The sequence below is a fragment of the Chelonoidis abingdonii genome, chromosome 4 (genome assembly GCF_003597395.2).
Source record: "Chelonoidis abingdonii isolate Lonesome George chromosome 4, CheloAbing_2.0, whole genome shotgun sequence".
NCBI classification, from domain to species: Eukaryota; Metazoa; Chordata; order Testudines; family Testudinidae; genus Chelonoidis; species Chelonoidis abingdonii.
Genome location: NC_133772.1, coordinates 79,231,946 through 79,250,248, shown reverse-complemented (window position 1 = coordinate 79,250,248; position 18,303 = coordinate 79,231,946). Strand labels below are relative to the sequence as shown.

Below are 18,303 nucleotides of genomic sequence, written 5' to 3'. Positions count from 1 at the left end.
TTGGGGAGGAGTACAGAAATCGATTTAAAGAGCCCTTTAAATCGATATAAAGAGCACTGTAGTGTGGACGGGTACAGCGTTAAATCGATTTAACGCTGTTAAAATCGGTTTAACAGCGTAGTGTAGACCAGGCCTCAGTCTCCCACCTGTGGAATACACAAAGATTATCATTCAAAGAAATGGAGGTTACTCACCTGTAACTGGACTTTCTTTGAGATGTGTGGTCCCTATCTGTGTCCCCTCTGCTGCGGATTCGTTACACGGCAATAAGAATGGAAAACTAGAGAGGCATCAGCCTGCACTGCCCTTTATGCCCTTGGTTTGGAGCCTGAGGAGAGCCATGGCACATGTGCACTGCTTGCAAGAAACTCCAGACTCAGGCGTACAGTGCACATGCATATCCCATGTGTGGAATACAGATAGGGACCCCACACCTTGAAGAACCTCCAGTTACAGGTAAGTAACATCCATTTCTAGTTTTATGATGAATTTCAGAAGCTGCTGCTTTTTGGAGCAACGCTTTATGTTGAAAAGGTATTGCTCTGGGCCACATTACTGAGATTATGGAGGTATGTGAACAGCCCCTTATGTAGGATTCTTAAACATCTAACTTGTTTGTATCCCATGTTTGCAGATGCAAGGGCAGACTGCACCTGCTCCAACTCGAGGCACTTCCAGACACAGTGGTGGCAGCGGGGATGATAGTGAGGAAAGAGATGAGCAAGAGGATATAGGGAATGATGTTGTGGATCTTCTGCCAAGAACAGAGATCAGGTGGGTTTAGATTCAACAAACTAAGGACTGACTCTTTGATGCTGCATGTTCTAAAATGAGCAACTTTGTATCTGAAGTCCTTTTCTCTTTTTTGGTTCACTATGGCCTTTGAAGGGCATTCAGAGAGGAGTGTCTGGTTCATATGTTGTGCCGCTGTAATAGAAAATGATACTGGATGTCAGGGATTGGTTTGGTTTTGTTTTTTTCTACAGTGATAAGATCACAGCTGAATTGGTGTCTAAGATTGGGGACAAAAACTGGAAGATCCGAAAGGAAGGTCTGGATGAAGTGACGAGCATCATTAATGATGCCAAATTTATACAGCCGAATATAGGAGAACTTTCAGCTGCCTTGAAGTGTCGTCTCAATGACTCCAATAAAATCTTGGTATGCTACTAAAAATCCTAATATCTGAAGCAAATTCCTGTTGCAGTCACTTCAGATTATTATTCAGCCTGTTTCAGTTCCTTCATGGGTTGAATGGGGCTTGAAAAGTAGATTAGTGTTTCATCCATGAAAGGAACTCTTTTACTGAAGTCTGTATAATAGACATCTGGTAAGTTAATGAAGTGGGTGGTTCCAGTGCCTCTGTCTGCCACTTTCCCCATTGCTGTGTAAAAGACCCACAAACTGGAAGGATGATATAAATAAGCCAGTCTTTTATGTTCAATAACTCATAATATATGCAACACCAGGAGATTAAATCACTTTTGCCTGAAAATGGGTTTTTAAATTGGTGTCCCTTTTAAATCTACATGAAACTCAGCAATAACTTCACCTATACATGGCATAAAATATCTCTTCCTATCAAATGGAAGTAAATGCAAGAATAGGCATGTTCTCACAGCCCTTCAAGAGCCAAAATCTAGATAAGCCATAATAGCAATATGTATGTTTGTAGTGAGGGCCTGGAGCACAAAGCATCTAATAACTAGTTCATTAAACACTTTTTTTTCTTTCTCATCCAGGTTCAACAAACACTGAGCATCCTCCAGCAGTTAGCCATAGCAATGGGCCCAAACATTAGGCAACATGTGAAAAACCTGGGCATTCCCATCATCACAGTTCTTGGAGACAGTAAGGTAGGCAATCAAGTCTTGTATTTTCCTTTAGGAATGAAGGCTCATCCTCTGTATATTTCCAGATGCACTAGGAGCAATCTTCAGTGTTTGACTTAAACTAGCCTAGATGTTCAGAGGCAGGTGAGCTTTCAGAAGCTTTCTGTATGCTCCTCAGAGCTCTGTTTTCCAAATTACTGCAGATTTACTATTCACAGATATGAATACTGTCTGTGCTGTGGTTAAGCTGGTGGCTTTTTTTGTTCAGTGTCCATGATGTACAATACAGCCTATTTATGCACAGTGTCCAGCTCTTCATCTTAAACTGATTTTTAATAAACTCTGCTTCTCAGTGTAGAAGATACAGCCCAGGTTGGCAGTACGAGGGCAGCAAGTTGGTTTGCTGTGCAGGGATCAGTGCCAGGCCTAGCTCTCTGGATAGAGTAGGCACTTGTGGTACTCCAGTGACTACCGCCAGGTGTAGCTTTCTGTCCAGTATTTAGATGTGAAGAATCCTGCTGATATGGGCCCTCTCAGAATGTCTCTGAAAATAAGGTATATTGGAGGTCCTAAACATGATTCTATTGGAGGAATATCATAAAGGAGACTTTCATTTTTTTTGTTGGGTTGGAGTTTACTTTTGACATGGCTGTGTTTTAAATTCTGTTTTGCTTAGCGTGATAGGTGCGTTCAATAGATTGAAGTAACTAACTTCTGAGCAGTCAACTTAATAGAGATGTCATATTGTCTATAAAACTCTATTCCATGTAGTCTGGCATCCTTGAATGGATGTGTAAATTAACTGCTTCAGAGAAGGCTGTTGCCTTTCACTTTTTAGGTGTCACTAGGAAGTATTGGGTCATGCTGTGAGTATGTAGGAGTAAGAGATGGCATTCTCCTTGACCTCAGCCGATGATCAGTTCATGCCCTGAAGCAGAAGTAGCTGGGTTTGGGCAGTTCACAGAAATGTAGGGCTGGAAGGGACATCTGGAGGTCCTCTAGTCCAGCTCCCTGTACTGAGGCAGGACCAAGTAAATGTAGACCATTCCTGTTAGGTATTTGTATAACTTGTTCTTAAAAGCCTCCAATTATTGTGATTCCAGTACCTCCCTTGGAAGTCTAGTCCAGTGCTTGACTATCCTCATAGTTAGGAAAATCTTTCTAAGTATTCCTTGCTGCAGACTAAGTCCTACTTTCTACCTTCAGAACAATCGATCATTGTCCTCTTTATAACAACCCTGAATATATTTGAAGACAAGTCATTGGGTACCCTCGGAGTCCTCTTTTTTCAAAACTAAATATACGAAGAATTAGCCTAACCTATAAAGGAAAGGTTTTCTTAATTTTTGTTGCCGTCCTCTCTCCAGTTTGTCCATATCTTTCTTAAAGTGTGCCACCCAGAATTGGACACAGTGCTCCAGCTGAGGCTTCACCAGTGCGCAGTAGAACGGGACAGTTACCTCCCATGTCACTCCTATTAATACACCCCAGAATCCTAGCCTGTTTTTCATAAGTGCATCACATTGTTCACTCATATTCAATTTGTGATCCACAATAAACTGGATTACTGAAAAGTAACTGGAGGTATCTCCTAATCCTGCCCGGATTCATAAACATGCAAAACCTGTTTTAACCTTCATGTAAGTAAGTAACCTCATTCTTTAGCCCTCTTGTGAGTTGTGGATTTGAGATTATCCTTTCATTAGGGAGGGGCAGCAGACAAAATTCTTTCAAAGATGCTCCCATTCCTTTTCTGTGTCAGGCCTTACTTAAACTTGTCATCTGACTAGTGTATTATGCCTACTTTTCAGAGACTTCTCTGTCTGATAGAATGAGTTGCATTTTGTGATGCTGGGGCTTGGGTTTCTCAGCAATGAACAAAAATGAGTTCTTGGTGCAGGATGATTTAATCTGATAGAAAGGGTGATCCCAGAACCTCCCCAGTTTTTATCTTCTTGCTACAGAACAATGTACGTGCTGCTGCCCTGGCTACTGTGAATGCCTGGACAGAACAGACCGGCATGAAAGAATGGTTGGAAGGAGAGGACCTGTCTGAGGAGCTCAAAAAAGAAAACCCTTTCTTAAGACAAGAGGTAAAGATTGGTACTGTGTGTATGAGTTTGTTCCTTATACCTTTGAATTGCTGCTTAGCCATAGTATGAGCACAACTATAGAAATAAAGGGGGGAGGCTAGTTCTAGTGCAGACTGCAGTATCACGAGGGTAAGAAATGTGTAATTCTGTTTTGTGTACTCACTTGTAACAGTAAAAAGAAAATTTAACAAGGATGGTATTGTTACTCTCACTGGTGGTGCTGAAATTCAGATTTCAGTGTTGCTCAAATTAAAGGTGCTGCTTCCCTCAGATGAGCCTTACTTTATGCACAGATGCTTAAGAGCAGAGCTGAGGCTTTGGGAAGTTGCCTGAGCCAGGGATGCCCAAAGTACAACTCATCGACCAAGAGTAATGCACAACTCTGAAATGCTGCCCTTATCTTTAACTTGGAATAGTAGCCGTAATGGAGCCTGGCCACTTGAATCAGATTACTTGTATATTGGGATCTGTAGTCTCAGTGGGCTGCACTTTAGTGTAGAAGATCAGGATGGTTGCAAATGGTGAATATCTGAGCTGAGTTTTGGTCCCCTCAGCTAATTCACACAACTAATTCTGTTCCTATTAAGACTGCTGGTGCCTCCTTACCACAATGCATGTTTTGGACATCAGTTATATTCTGAAGGGGAAAGCTAATGTGTACTATCTCCTTCCAGCTTCTGGGCTGGTTGGCTGACAAGCTGCCTACCCTCCGTTCTGTTCCTTCTGACTTCCTTTTGTGTGTGCCTCACCTGTACTCCTGCCTGGAGGATCGAAATGGAGACGTGCGTAAAAAAGCACAGGATGCCTTGCCATTCTTTATGATGCATCTTGGTTTTGAGAAGATGGCCAAAGCTACTGGCAAGCTGAAGGTATTGTTAGATTCCTACCTGAGGAAGAAGGCAGTGTATGAATGAGCTTGGGTGAAAGTGGGTGTCATGTTTGTGGCAAATGTCTGACTCTTACTAGAAAGTGATCTTGTGAATGTTGTTTTGAGCCATTTAAATTCTCAGGAATCACTGCTGACTTCAGGTGTGAAATACTTGATCTTCAGTGAGTGTGGTTGAAAATAGTTACATATGTTAACTACATTACAACTTCAGATTCTCAAAGTACTGTCCCTTTGGCTAAACTACCTTCCATTTAGCCTCAGGCACACTGCACTTTTAAACTGCAGCCGTTTATCCCTGTTCATAGAGTGACATATCTCTCTGTATGTGCATCTTTCTCTCTAGCCAACTTCCAAAGATCAGGTACTGGCCATGCTTGAAAAAGCCAAAGCCATCATGCCAGCCAAACCTGCTGCTCCTGCTAAGGCATCTTCCAGAGTGGTAGGAGGAGCAGCTCCAGCCAAATTCCAGTCTGCATCAGGTAATCTATCTTGTAATGCTGGGAAATGTATGGGAAAGAATTTCCTCAGAAAATAGTAATTTGAAGTGAAACAGTAAATTTTAATAATCAGTCATGCTAGCATGAAAGTGTGTGTGTGTGTGTGTATAAAAGACACAGACCCTTTGGGGAGGGCTTTTTTTCAGAAGCAAGATATAGGGAATAAGAACCACTCTGTAATGTCCCCTGTCAAGATAGTAGGTTGGATGTCTGTGGAAGACAAGTTTCATTTGTGCACGGATGGGTTTCATTGGAATGTAGAGGCAAGCCAGTTAATCATAGGGTCTTGGTGTGGTACTGGTAAATCACAGGGAAGTTAAGTCATAGTCTGAAAAGCTTTTAAGGACTACTTATAGAAACCCACCTTTTGGGGGCTGGAGCTGCAGGTTCCCAGGGTTTTGGTGTGCCCAGCTTAATATGCAAATATTCTTATACGTGTAGAACGCTCTGGTCTGTAGAACATGACTGTTGGATTAATTAAACCCACGGGACCAGAAAGGCAAAGTTCTTGTGCTTGAGAAGTTGCCATATGTCAGCCTTGAAAGGGTGCCGCAATCCTCCTCCTGCTGCTTCTGTTGTGGCGCTCTGAGCTCTTTGGGGAGGCTACAGACTGTTGGGTTTTCTTGGTGTGTCATCTGTTTGTGTGTTCCCCCTCTCACCAGCCTTGGCTCTTCCTTCTTCTTGGCACTTCCAAACTAAGGTAGAAGAGAAGTTATGCAGTGTCAGTTTTGAGAACTGTTGTGAACCAGCAATGGTGACCTCTGACAGTGGTGCACTGGCTTAGTCCTGCCCTCTTGCCCCATTCTTCTAGCACGGACTTGGAAAGTCACTCACTCTGAGTGATTGAGTTTATGCCTGCCCTTCTCTAGAGCAGTGGTTTTCAAACTTTTTTTTTTTCTGGCAACCCTGTTGAAAAAAATTGATGCTATGACCCAACAGAGCTGGGGATGAGGGGTTTGGGGTGTGGCCTGGGGTGCAGGAGGGGTCAGAGCCCTGGGCGGGGGGTGCAGCCTCTGGAGTGGGGACAACGATGAGGGGTGTGGGTTTGGGATTTGGGCAGCTCCCGGTCAGTGACGCAGCGGAGGTGCAAAGGCAGGCTTCCTGCCTGTCCTGGCAATGTGGACCATGCTGCGCCCCAGAAGTGGCCAGCAACAGGTCCAGCTCCTAGGTGGAGGCTCACTAGTGGCTCTGCCTGCAGGCAAACTCCCCCTCCCCGCAAGCTCCCATTTGCTGGTTCTCGGCCAGTGGGAGTGTGGAACCAGTGTTCGGGGTGGAGGCCGCGTACAGAGCCCTGTGGCTGCCCTGCCCACCTAGGAGCTGGACCTGCTGGCCACTTCCAGGGCTCAATGCAGTGTCAGAACAGGTAGAGACTAGCCTGCCTTAGCTGGGCAGCACTGCCAATGGGACTTTTAACAGCCCGGTCAGCGGTGCTGGGTCTCGACCCACAGTTTGAAAACCACTGTTCTAGAGTGCTTGCGTGGCAAAGCTGTTGAGAGAGCTGAGCCTACTTTTTAGCAGCCCCACATAAACCATAAGGAACAATCCCTGTTAAGCTTGCCATCTAAGACCAGAAACATACTAAGACTGAGGAAAGAGGCAGAGTAAAATGTGCAAATTTTTATATACATTTAGATACGAGGGCTAGTTTCTTGGTGTTGACGTAGTCTGTAAATACCTGACTGTTAGCACAGTCAGCTTCCTTTGTGCATCTGAAACCTCTGCCTCTCCTTGTGATTTAAGGGTTTTGTTCTCATTATGAGCAACATCCCTTCTCTGCATTGAGACTGAAGAACAGAGCTGGACTGAATGTTCTGTTCTTGAATGGACTCATTTTTTGAAAATGTGTTTGAAATAATCTCTTGTTTCCAAGCACCTGCTGAAGATTCAGAGTCCAGCACCATGGAGCCCAAGCCTGACCCCAAAAAGACCAAAGCAGGAGGAGCTACCTCTAAAGCTAAGGTACAGTGATACCACCATGCAAGACTAATGATCTTGGTTCCAGTTGGGGAGTGTAACAGGTTGTTAATGGAGACCTTGATGCTTTTACAGAAGTGCTCTGTGGCAGCTCATGAGAGTATCCTGTCTCTTAAGTGAAAGATGCCCTTCACATCCGTTGTGCTGCTATCATTGTTTTTGCCCAGTCCTACTTAATAGGCTTGCCACAGTCTAAAGTTCAGATCACTGGGTCTTTAAACTTCCCTTACTATAAACCTCCTTGGCTTTTTATCAAATATGGTCTGTATTTAAAATCTTGATAAACTCAATCTTGTATTCTGTTATAATAATATAAAATCTGGTTTTGAACAGTAATTCTGAATCCACATGCCAGAGAAATTCCCATCTTTAGTCCACTGCATCCAAGGGTATATCTCTCAGCACAGTGCACAAAGGAGATGCTTAAGGATGCAATGGTAGCTACAGCTGGCTGTACCTGAAGTGCAGAGTTTAAGTTGTACTACCATTAGTGTCTGTTTTTTTGTATTCTGTTACTTTGCTATTGAACTTACCAGATAAGTGGGGCACAGACTTCACAAGTGCTGCTCCACGTGTTGGGTGCCACTGCAACTATAGTAGTCCACCCTGCCACAAATTTGGAACAGGAAAAACATCAGAGGTTAAGGCAGGGGTAGGCAACCTATGGCATGCGTGCTGAAGGCGGCACATGAGCTGATTTTCAATGACACTTACGGTGCCCAGGTCCTGGCCACAAGTCCGGGAGGCTCTGCATTTTAATTTAATTTTAAATGAAGCTTCTTAAACATTTTAAAAACCTTATTTACTTTACATACAACAATAGTTTAGTTATATATTATAGAATTATAGAAAGAGACCTTCTAAAAACATTAAAATGTAAGACTGGCAAGCAAAACCTTAAATAAGAGTGAATAAATGAAGACTCGGCACACCACTTCTGAAAGGTTGCCGAACCCTCGGGTTAAGGTGTCTTTGTAAGCCAGCCTGCAGCCACTGAATTCCTTCATCTAAAGTCTTTCAAATAAACTAGAATTAGCGCTGTTGAGTGCACAGCAGGTTTGGGGGCTTCAGGGTCTAAAAGGAGTGATTTAGAGGTACATGTTGAGTTGTCTAACCTCCAAGCCTTTTTTGTGGCCTGTTGCAGCAGTCTGATGGTAATAACAGTATGTCCAAGGCTAATACAAGCCTCACCAAAGGCAATACCAGTCTGACAAAGAACAAACCCATCAAACAGGTACCAGCTTAAGGTTTAGACACCCCTAGGTGACTGGTGCACTGGCCAAGTCTGAAGCATCCTGTCTCACAAAAAGGCTATTGCACACCTTGCTGTGGGTTTTGCTTCCACACAGCCAGAGCATGTACCTGAGGATTCTAACCACTGTTGCCAGCTTCTACCTGCATCTCATACACTTGGCCAGCATGAGGTCAGGGGTTGGTGTCTGGCATCACTTGGAATGAAGGGTTGTATATAGGTTTTGCAGTGCTTTCTGCTCAGTACTACTTTTGCTTTTTCAGGGTGCACAAGGGAAGAAGGTACCAAGTAAGCCCAACCTGAAGGAAGATGATGACAAATCAGGTCCTATTTTTATCATTGTCCCAAATGGGAAAGAGCAAAGAATGAAAGATGAGAAAGGACTGAAGGTGAGAGGGATCTTAAGAGCATACTCAATTTTCAGAAGTTTAGGTATTAAAGGAAATACATTGTATTACCTGTGAGCATAGTGTTGCACCTTGTGTAGCATGGGAATTCAGTCTTCATTTGATGTCTTGATACTTCAAAGCTAAGGACCATCTCTTATAGGCTGTTTACAAGGTCCTTCGTCTCCATAGCATGTGTAAGAAAGCAAAAACTGTCTCCTCAGAGAAGTGGCAGAAGCCTCATTGCTTTAGGTCACTCTTAAAACTAGATTCAACCAAACAATAGAGAAAGTAAATATGTAACAAGCCTGGCCAAGCTTTCAGGGATGGACAAGGTGATCTAATGGGCCTCTTCATCTTCAAGTACTAGAGTTCTGAGAGGCTCCACAGGTGTGTGGTTTTTGTTTTTTTTATTCTAACAAGCACTTGTTATCAAGCTTGGCTCTCATAACAAATCTTAATTTGCAGGCTCCTCTTACTTTGAAACCTACACTTTTTCGGTTATCTAATGATGGTTAGACCTCCAGCTGGTTAAATGGGCACATATCTGTAGACACGGTTTAAAGATGAGGTGTTTGGCTTAGATACGACCCATGTTAACACTAGTATACTAGCAAGTACACTGAAGTATTGCTCTTTCATTCTTATGGATGTAGAACACTAAACCTGTGCATTTTTTGGTTGCAGGAGGGAGTTTGCTATTCTCTGAGTCTGTTCTGTTAGTTATGCACTGTGGCTCTTGGATATCAGCTCAGTAACAAGCAGTATATTGCTGGCCTTGAGTTATGAGTGTTTTGTTTCTTGTTTTGAAGGTGCTGAAATGGAACTTCACTACTCCTCGTGATGAATATATCGAACAGCTAAAAACTCAGATGTCCAGCTGTGTTGCCAGATGGGTACAAGATGAGATGTTTCATACAGACTTTCAGCACCACAACAAGGCATTGGCTGCAATGGTAGAGGTGAGTTAGGGACATATAGCAGACAACAGTGGAACGTGGGATGTCCTTTACCACATCCACATACTGCAGCAGTGAAATATCAGGTTAGGAGCTCTTCCTAAGAGGTCAGTAGGTTAGGAGACTTCATGGTACTAGCTTGGGCACACATTTCTCAAGTTATAGGCCTAAATGAGCACTTTCAGAGGGACAATACAATTAGTATTCATTTCTTTTGCTGAGGGAGGGGGACGCTTTGTTTACTCAACTTTAGCTACTGCTCTGAATTTTATTAGTGAAATCTAGTAGCAGGTGCCAGCTGCTACCATGCAGTGTGGGAGAGTTGCTTAGTATGTAATAGTTGAGGGGTCTCACTAAGGCTTAAAGCCCAAGAATCTTTTATGAATCTACAACAGGAAGCTGCCACCTATAAATAATTCATTTTACTGGAACAGACATGGCTTTTGATTTATACTTTGCCCTTCCTCACTTTTCTTTCCATGGACTATACCATTTGTGTACTTGATCCTGCACAACCTGATGTTTCCCTTCATCTCAAGCACTTGGAGAGCGAAAAAGATGGAGTCATCAGCTGCCTGGATCTGATCCTGAAATGGCTCACCCTTCGGTTCTTTGATACCAACACAAGTGTTCTGATGAAGGCCCTTGAATACCTTAAATTGCTTTTCACCTTGCTGAGCCAGGAGGAGTATCATCTTACGGAGAATGAGGCATCCTCTTTCATCCCATATCTTATCCTGAAGGTACCACATACTGAGGGAAATTAGGATAATGACTTGCCCCTGGACACTGCCAGGCCACCAGCTAATGCTGTAGTTATTTTGTTCTGTACTGCTTTGATGCAGTTACCTTTGAAGAGCATGGGTGGATGGTGTGGTTGGGTTTTTTGAGTGTAAGCCTGGTATCATGCAAACTAACTGGCAAAGTATGCTGCTGGTGCAGAGTATTTAAAAGTGTCTGTCCTGGTTTCGTTTCTTTTCTTTTCTCTGGTCATCTCCTGCACCCCCCAGGTTGGGGAACCGAAAGATGTTGTCCGCAAGGATGTGCGTGCCATTCTGAATAGGATGTGCTTAATCTATCCAGCCAGCAAGATGTTCACTTTCATCATGGAGGGGACAAAGTCGAAAAACTCCAAACAGCGGGCAGGTAGGAAATAGCACTGTTGGCTGGAAAACCTTTTGGTGTACCATTGTACACATCCCAAACTCATTTCAGAATGCAATGTGGATCAGGATATGCTGGCCATAACATTTTCTGAAAAACTGAGTTTTTCAGAAAATCTGTGATATCTTCCCCAAATGCATAACAACTTGGGTGACAAGGAGAAGATTGTAAAGAAGAAATATCAAGCCTCCTTGTCATCTCTCTCTCTGCCTGACCCACAAACATTATGCCTCAAGCAGCTTTCTAGTTATCTGGGAGGGTCCTGCTCTGGAATAAGAGTGATTAGGCAGAAAGTGTTAGTCAGTTTTGTCTAACCCAACATCACACATGCACAAATGGTTAAGCTGTCCAGCTCTCATTGATTTACCCACCTGCCAGTTGCACTATTCCTGTACTGATGTATGGAAGAAGGCTCAGTTATTTTCCATAACACTGCAGAAGTCCCGCAATTCAACCCCTTCCCCCACCCCAGAAACATGCATTGGATTTGAAGCTTCACGTGAAGATTTTTAGCTCTATGGTAGTGAAGAGAACTTTCAGAACTGATGCAAGGTTGCGTTCCAGAATCTGCCAACAGCCTGAAAAAGCTGTGTGAACTGTTCCTATTTATCTATGGGGGATTAACTAATCATTACTTTACTTTATAGTTAAATGTTGGCATGAATTATTTCACTGTTGCTCATTTTAGCAACACTAAAATTTTTTCTAAATTTTAGAAACACTAAGCTTATGTGCTTATGGCTGGCAATATTTGGATGGGGGATTGTGGGCCAAATGACTACGGTCAAGGGTGGCTGGATGGCAAATCTTAAAAATTCAAGTCCCCTTCAGAACTAAATCGCCTTTTACCCTGCCCACAAAGTGAAAGGAGTTTCCAGTTTGTCACCAAACTGAGCACTAGAATGGCACAGACAGAGGCATTACCATAGAATATAGATTCAGGTAACTGCAGGGTATATTGAAGTGGGGCACTTGTCTATTTAACTATCTCGGTTGAGGTTCAGTTAAAAAATCAGTGTTTCTGATCCTGTAGAATGCCTGGAAGAGCTGGGGTGTCTCGTTGAGTCATATGGCATGAATGTGTGCCAGCCAACTCCTGGCAAAGCATTAAAGGAGATGGCCATTCACATTGGTGACAGAGACAACACTGTCCGCAATGCTGCACTCAACACCATCGTGACTGTCTACAATGTGCATGGGGACCAGGTGTTCAAGCTGATTGGAAATGTGAGTAATTGGAAATGGAAGGAGGTAGCCTGAACCAGGTTTTAATCTTGTGTAAGGGAATCATTCACAGTGAAGTGGTAATGATCAATCCTGGCACATCCTGCCGCTGACAATGGGATAGATGCCAGGAGCTCTGCTTATGGTGTCAGCGTTAATCTACCATGACACATCCTTCAAAAATTATTTGGTTAATTCCAGATTATGGGATCTCTAATCTCCAGTAACCATAGGTGGCAAACTAGAATACTGAAGGAAGAAGTAAATGCTGACTGTGAAACCTTTATAGGGGACTCTATTGTTTGTAAATAGTGATTGACTTTAGAATGATGATGTGATGCCTCTGGTGAAGTTCTAAACCAGGGATGGTCAAACAGTGGTCCCCCCCCCCCCCCCCCCAGCTGGATTCTGCCTGTCAGGGTTTAGGATCAGGCCCAGGGGATTGCCAGCCCCGTGGGACTAAGGCAGGCTCCCTGCTTGCCCCGGCCCCATGCTGCTCCCAAAAGCGGCTGACACCATGTCCCTGAGGCCCCTGGGGAGCAGACGACAGAGTGCTCTGTGCGCTGACCTCCTGCAGGCACTGCCCCCTCCCGCAGCCCCCATTGGCTGGGAACAGGGAATTGTGACCAATGGGAGCTTTTGGGGAGGTACCTGCAGGCAAGGCGCGCGGAGCCCTCTGCCCCCCTCTCCCCCAGGGCCTCAGGGATGTGATGCCAGCCACTTCTGGGAGTGGCGCGGGCAGGCACGGAGCCTGTTTTAGGCGCGCTGCTGCTGCTGCTACCCCAGAGCCGCTCAAGTTAAGTGATGCTGGGCTGGAGCCCGCACCCAACCCCCTCCTGAACCCCGACCTCCTGCCCATAGACCTCCCAACACCCAACCCTTTGTCCTAAGCCCCTTCCTGCACTTCGCATCCCCTCCCACACTCTGCAGTCCCTCTTGCAGCCCAACCCCCTAGCCCAGCCCTACATTCATGGCCCTGCATGCAGTTTCCTATCCAGATGTGCCAAAAAGGTTGCCCACCCCTGTTCTAAGCTTTTATGTATTCCAAATGAGGCATAAAACCAGCTGTAGCAATTGTCTTGCTGGCTTGTTTCTTTGAAACAGGAATTCATTTAATCTAACCTTCCACTCTAGCATATAAATGGCAGTGCTGATGTAAGACTCCTTCAATTTTCCTTAGCTCCATTAGTCTGTACCAGCTCATTCAACTGATTTAATACTTTGAGTGGACAATGTGTCTGGTTGGCATTGCTTACTCTTCCAGCAAGTATAGCGTCTCATAGCTGTGTCAGTGCACCTTGTCCTGACTTGCATCATATGTTGCAGGGAATGGGTGGCAAGAGATCAGTCTCTCTCGATCCTTCAGGTTATTGTAACCATGTAATAAAACTATAATTTAAAATAACCATTATACAAATTCCAGTGTAACAAATGTAGGATGAAACTTTGAAATTCTCTCTCTCTCTAGTGGAGAGAACAGCAGATGGGGACTTGGAAAACCCCAGCTCTATTCCCAGCTCTGCCTCTAGCCTGCTGGATAACTTTGTCCAAGTCACTTCACTTTTCTGTGCCTCAGTTTCACCATCTGTATAGTGGGAATAATGTTTCCTTCATGGAGATCTGCTGATGAGAACTGTGTAAGAGCTAAGCAGTGGTAGTATTACTTGGCCCTAGTAACATCACAGCTGTGCACCTATATGATAATTACAACTCCCTTGGTGACCACTAACTCCTAAAATTTCTAGGTTTTGTTGTTTAATTAAACAACCCTAGAAAATTTGCTGACAAAGAACTTTGTCAAAGCAGTGTTACGGTTGGTGTGGTATATCATGCTCTTCCAGAAAGTAGAGTTCAGCAAAACTTGGTCATGTAAAAAACAGGGAATAGTGAAGGTATGTGTTAGTGCAACCTTAACTCTGCCTCTTCAAGTGATGTCCCAATGTGTCCTCAACACGCACGTGTGCTGTATTTAACAGGAGCTACCTACACTTGCCATACACTTGAACCCTTAGCCTACTTCGCAGAAAATACACCACATTGCTAAATTTTACAACCCTTTCATTTTTATGTGCATGATGCTATCTAATGCTCTACTTTCATTTACCCTTCATTAAATTCAGTTCACGCTAATCTTCCACTTAAGTGCTGTCATTCCCCATTGCAAGACGACCCCAGTGCCCCATTACTGATGCAATTTATGCAATGCATTGCTGAAATGAGACATAGTGTATCTCTCAAGGTCCACATGCATCTCTTCCTTCTGATCACACATGGATCAGAGAGGGGCTTCCATGCACAGTCAAAGGGTCACACTCAGATAACCTCCTGTCAGTCACAGCTCTTCCAAGTTGCTCTAACTGATTTTTTTCCACTGTTCAGTCCATTTACACAGTGAATGCAGCTGGACGGCATCAGATAATTCCGAGTGACTAGTGACTATTTCCAGCTTGGTGGGAGGGGAGGTGTGGAGTTACAGTTGCCTGGGCACACGTCTTAGCTCTTCACTTCCTGGTTTTCACAAATTCAGGCTTTGCCAAACTTGATGTTCTCGAAGAGCATGAAATGCCACCAGGCAACTTTGACTCTGCATTAAGTTTTGTCGTCAGTGAACGAAGGGTTTCCCTACCCTGTATAACGAAAAGGGTTTTTGATTTGGCAGTGAGACCTCTCCCTATCCATTATACTCTTCTATTTGGCTTGCCCTCCCGGCTGATATTTAGAGTGGTTAAAACATGGAGTTTGTGTACATGTCTCTATCTGCACTGGGTAGCTGTGAAATATAGCATTCCTAAGAGTGTGTGCAAGTGTTTGGAGGTCCTACATGAAGAAAGTTATGAGGTGGGAACCAAGGCTGCTGCTATCTTGTCCCTTTTTACAACCCCTCAAGGAAACGGAAGTTATTGGAATGGATTTATTTTCCTTCAGTCACTTATCCCTGGTAATTTTGCTCCCTATGTGAAGCAGTCCCACCTAAGTTCTCTTATTTTCCTTCCTCTTGCTTGTCCATTAGTGTTTTGGACTACTCACCAGAATGAGCAGTTAGTGTGACTATGCAGAAGCAACACTCAATCTTCCAGTCACCTGTTCTTTCTCAAAAGTTCTGTTCTCAGAATACCAAGGTTTAGCAGAAAGAACTGAAGTAGCTGGACCTCTCAGCCTCATAATCAGCTTTGCATGGTCAGTGCCCCAAGATGGCTGCTTGTGCAATTCCAAAAGGCCCTGCATTTCTAGAAGGGTCTCAAAGCTCAGTGGGATGGGGAGCACATCTGACAAGTGTGACTATGCAGAGGCAACATTCAATCAGATTATAGTTCCCAGTAAGTAACCTCTTTTTCTGAATCCTTTTAGTAAGTTTATGAACTTACCTCTTCTCACTTGAAGATATGAGAGCCCAGCTCCTTTACTGTAGCTTCAGCTTGGATTATTCACACTTGATACCTTGGAAAAGGTTAAGAGGGCACCTCTTCTCTTTATAGGAAGGTATCAGCACTGCCTGTACTTCTGCCTGGGGTGTCTTGAATGTGCTTTTATTATTTTCCACCTTGTATTGCAGGGGTACCCTTTGCTAAAACTTAATACTCATATGCTATAACTACTAGCTGTAATTTCTCAACCATGAAGACCTTAGAATCTGGAGGACACTTCAGATAGATTCTAACCATTCCAAGATTAATCCTATTAAGGGCCTTAAGTTGATGGTCTGGTTGCTTCTCCAGAGGAAGGAGGCTAAATGTTGACCTCTCCCTCTTATCCCACAGCACTATGTAGTAACTTCAGATGAATGGAGGAGGACTGTGTATATCACTGGTGGCAGCTGCAGTTCCTAAAACATATGCAGAGTTTGCAGACTGAACTGAAGTTGTCTTTCTCTCACAGCTTTCTGAGAAAGACATGAGCATGCTGGAGGAGAGAATAAAGCGGGCTGCTAAGAGGCCCACTGCTGCGCCGGCAAGGCAGGCAGAAGAGAAACCTCAGCGTGCTCCGAGCATGAACGCTAATGCTAGTGTGCTGAGGAAAGGACCGGCTGACGACATGTCTTCCAAACTCAAGTATGTAACAAAATAGTTATGGTTTTCTCTGGCTTCTGCAGTGTATGTGCTAAGAACATGTTCTGCAGTGTTACCTTAGTTCTTGTAGTCATTGTCTTTGCATGTTGTGAAAACTGTCTGGGCAAATATTGTAAAACAAAGTATTTGTTTGAATCTCTCTTCATTGTTTTGTCTTGTCTGTTTGTCTCTTGAATCCTTTCTAAATGGTCTTGTGCCTTCTTTCACTGCTTCTCCATGGACAGAATTATGTATCGCACTTATAGGATGTAAGTACTGTCCACTAACTCCTTGGTAGCAGGGCTCTTGTATCTTTCTAACTTCTGCCTTAATCATTCCCTCTGAGTGTCTGACTTTTTATGCTGGCCAGTTCTAGGTATTTGTAAATAACTGAGACTAAAATTACAAGAATAGAGGGCTTCTACCAAGAACAACTACAACCCAAACTGCTAGCAGACATGGCAATTCCATGCTGGGCAGCTGCTGGAAATATTAGAACTCCATTCCCATGTGTTCCATTAAATTTGGTATTGATTAGAATCCATTCTTAATTTGATAAGACCAGTGTACAGAGGCCAGCTAGATGAGCATTTTGAATCTCAGAGCTTGGGGATACATACCCATACCACAAACCAAGCTTAGTAACTGTACCTTGCACCACATGTCAATGTATTTTAGATCATTCTGATTTTTGGAGAAAAGGCCTCTGGTGAAATTTATGTAATAGAATGTTCCACCTAAAGGGAATCTAATCTCTAACATGAAAGTGTTTCAGGATCCTTTGGGAGTCCTGGATGCTGATTGGCTTGTCTGGTTACTAATTCAGTTAGTGTACCTTCTCTTAGCTGTGATAAAGAAGACCTGAGCTTCAATAAGATGTCCCATCAATGCTCAGTCATAGGCAGAGTAGTGCATGCCTGTCACAACTTCACTGTGGGTTGTAGGGAAAACCAGCAGCTTCTCAGGTGAACTATGAAAGCAAGTAGTTGGCAGTGACTCTCCTGGCTTGCATAAGCCTTTACTGCTAACAGCTGAGAGAACTGTCAAGGGTTCAATTAGAGGACTGAATAAAATGAGATCTGCAAAATCACAACCTTGATATGAGAGCTTAGGACTACCACTGGATGCTAGTGTACCATGCTGGCTTAGTGTGTATAGAGATAAACACCTTTCTTCTGGTTTCCATAGCCAAGCCCGCAACATGAGTGGCCATTCTGAGTTAACTCATACAGTTCCACGGGAATTCCAGCTGGATCTAGATGAAATTGAGAATGACAATGGCACAGTTCGATGCGAGATGCCAGCACTTGTACAGCACAAACTAGATGACATCTTTGAGCCAGTCCTCATCCCAGAACCCAAGTGAGTTTAGATGTGCTCCTGCTTAGGTGAACGCCAATTGAAACTGTCTAGAACAGAGATGGGCAAACTATGGCCTGCAGGACCCTCCTGGCCAGCCCCTGAGCTCCTGCCCTGGGAGGCTCGCTCCTGGCCCCTCTCCCGCAGCCTCAGTTCACTGCTATGCTGGCGCAATGCTCTGAGTGGCCAGGCAGCACAGCTGCAGAGCCCGGCCTGACCCAGTGCTCTGTGCTGCACATGGTATGGCTGGCTCCAGCTGGGCAGAATGGCTGTAGTGCTGCCAGCCACTGGTGCACCAAGCAGTGTGTAAGGGGGCAGGGAGCAGGTGGGGTTGGATAGAGGACAGGGGAGTTCAGGGTGGTGGTCAGGTGCCCATGATCTTGCTACACAGAGGAAAAGGAAGCCTCGTCTCATGGTTAACGCATGGTCTGAGTGAGATTAGATTGTACTCTCAGTTCTGTCCCAGGTGTTTATGTGATTTAGACACATCACTTAACATCTCTTTTTCATCCTCTGTAAATGAGAATGAAACTCTCCTCACATCCATCCCTTTGAGGACGGATCCCGCTTTAAGTATCTTTGAGATCTGACTGGAAGGCACCAGTGAAGTGCAGGTTGGAACTATTTT

At 44.1% G+C, this 18,303-nt stretch overlaps 1 protein-coding gene across 4 annotated transcripts in view; it reads left to right on the top strand.

Annotated features, from left to right (window-relative positions):
- Positions 1-18,303, top strand: part of CKAP5 (cytoskeleton associated protein 5) — a 124,409-nt gene that overhangs the window by 93,722 nt on the left and 12,384 nt on the right. For all 4 annotated transcript variants that reach the window (XM_075065292.1, XM_075065294.1, XM_075065295.1 and 1 more), the window contains exons 21-34: positions 635-774; positions 987-1,161; positions 1,743-1,856; positions 3,797-3,925; positions 4,600-4,794; positions 5,158-5,293; positions 7,182-7,270; positions 8,801-8,926; positions 9,736-9,885; positions 10,422-10,625; positions 10,893-11,028; positions 12,080-12,273; positions 16,147-16,319; positions 17,505-17,678. In XM_075065292.1, the coding sequence (XP_074921393.1) occupies positions 635-774; positions 987-1,161; positions 1,743-1,856; positions 3,797-3,925; positions 4,600-4,794; positions 5,158-5,293; positions 7,182-7,270; positions 8,801-8,926; positions 9,736-9,885; positions 10,422-10,625; positions 10,893-11,028; positions 12,080-12,273; positions 16,147-16,319; positions 17,505-17,678 (2,135 nt within the window). The remainder of the gene's footprint in view (positions 1-634; positions 775-986; positions 1,162-1,742; positions 1,857-3,796; positions 3,926-4,599; positions 4,795-5,157; positions 5,294-7,181; positions 7,271-8,800; positions 8,927-9,735; positions 9,886-10,421; positions 10,626-10,892; positions 11,029-12,079; positions 12,274-16,146; positions 16,320-17,504; positions 17,679-18,303) is intronic.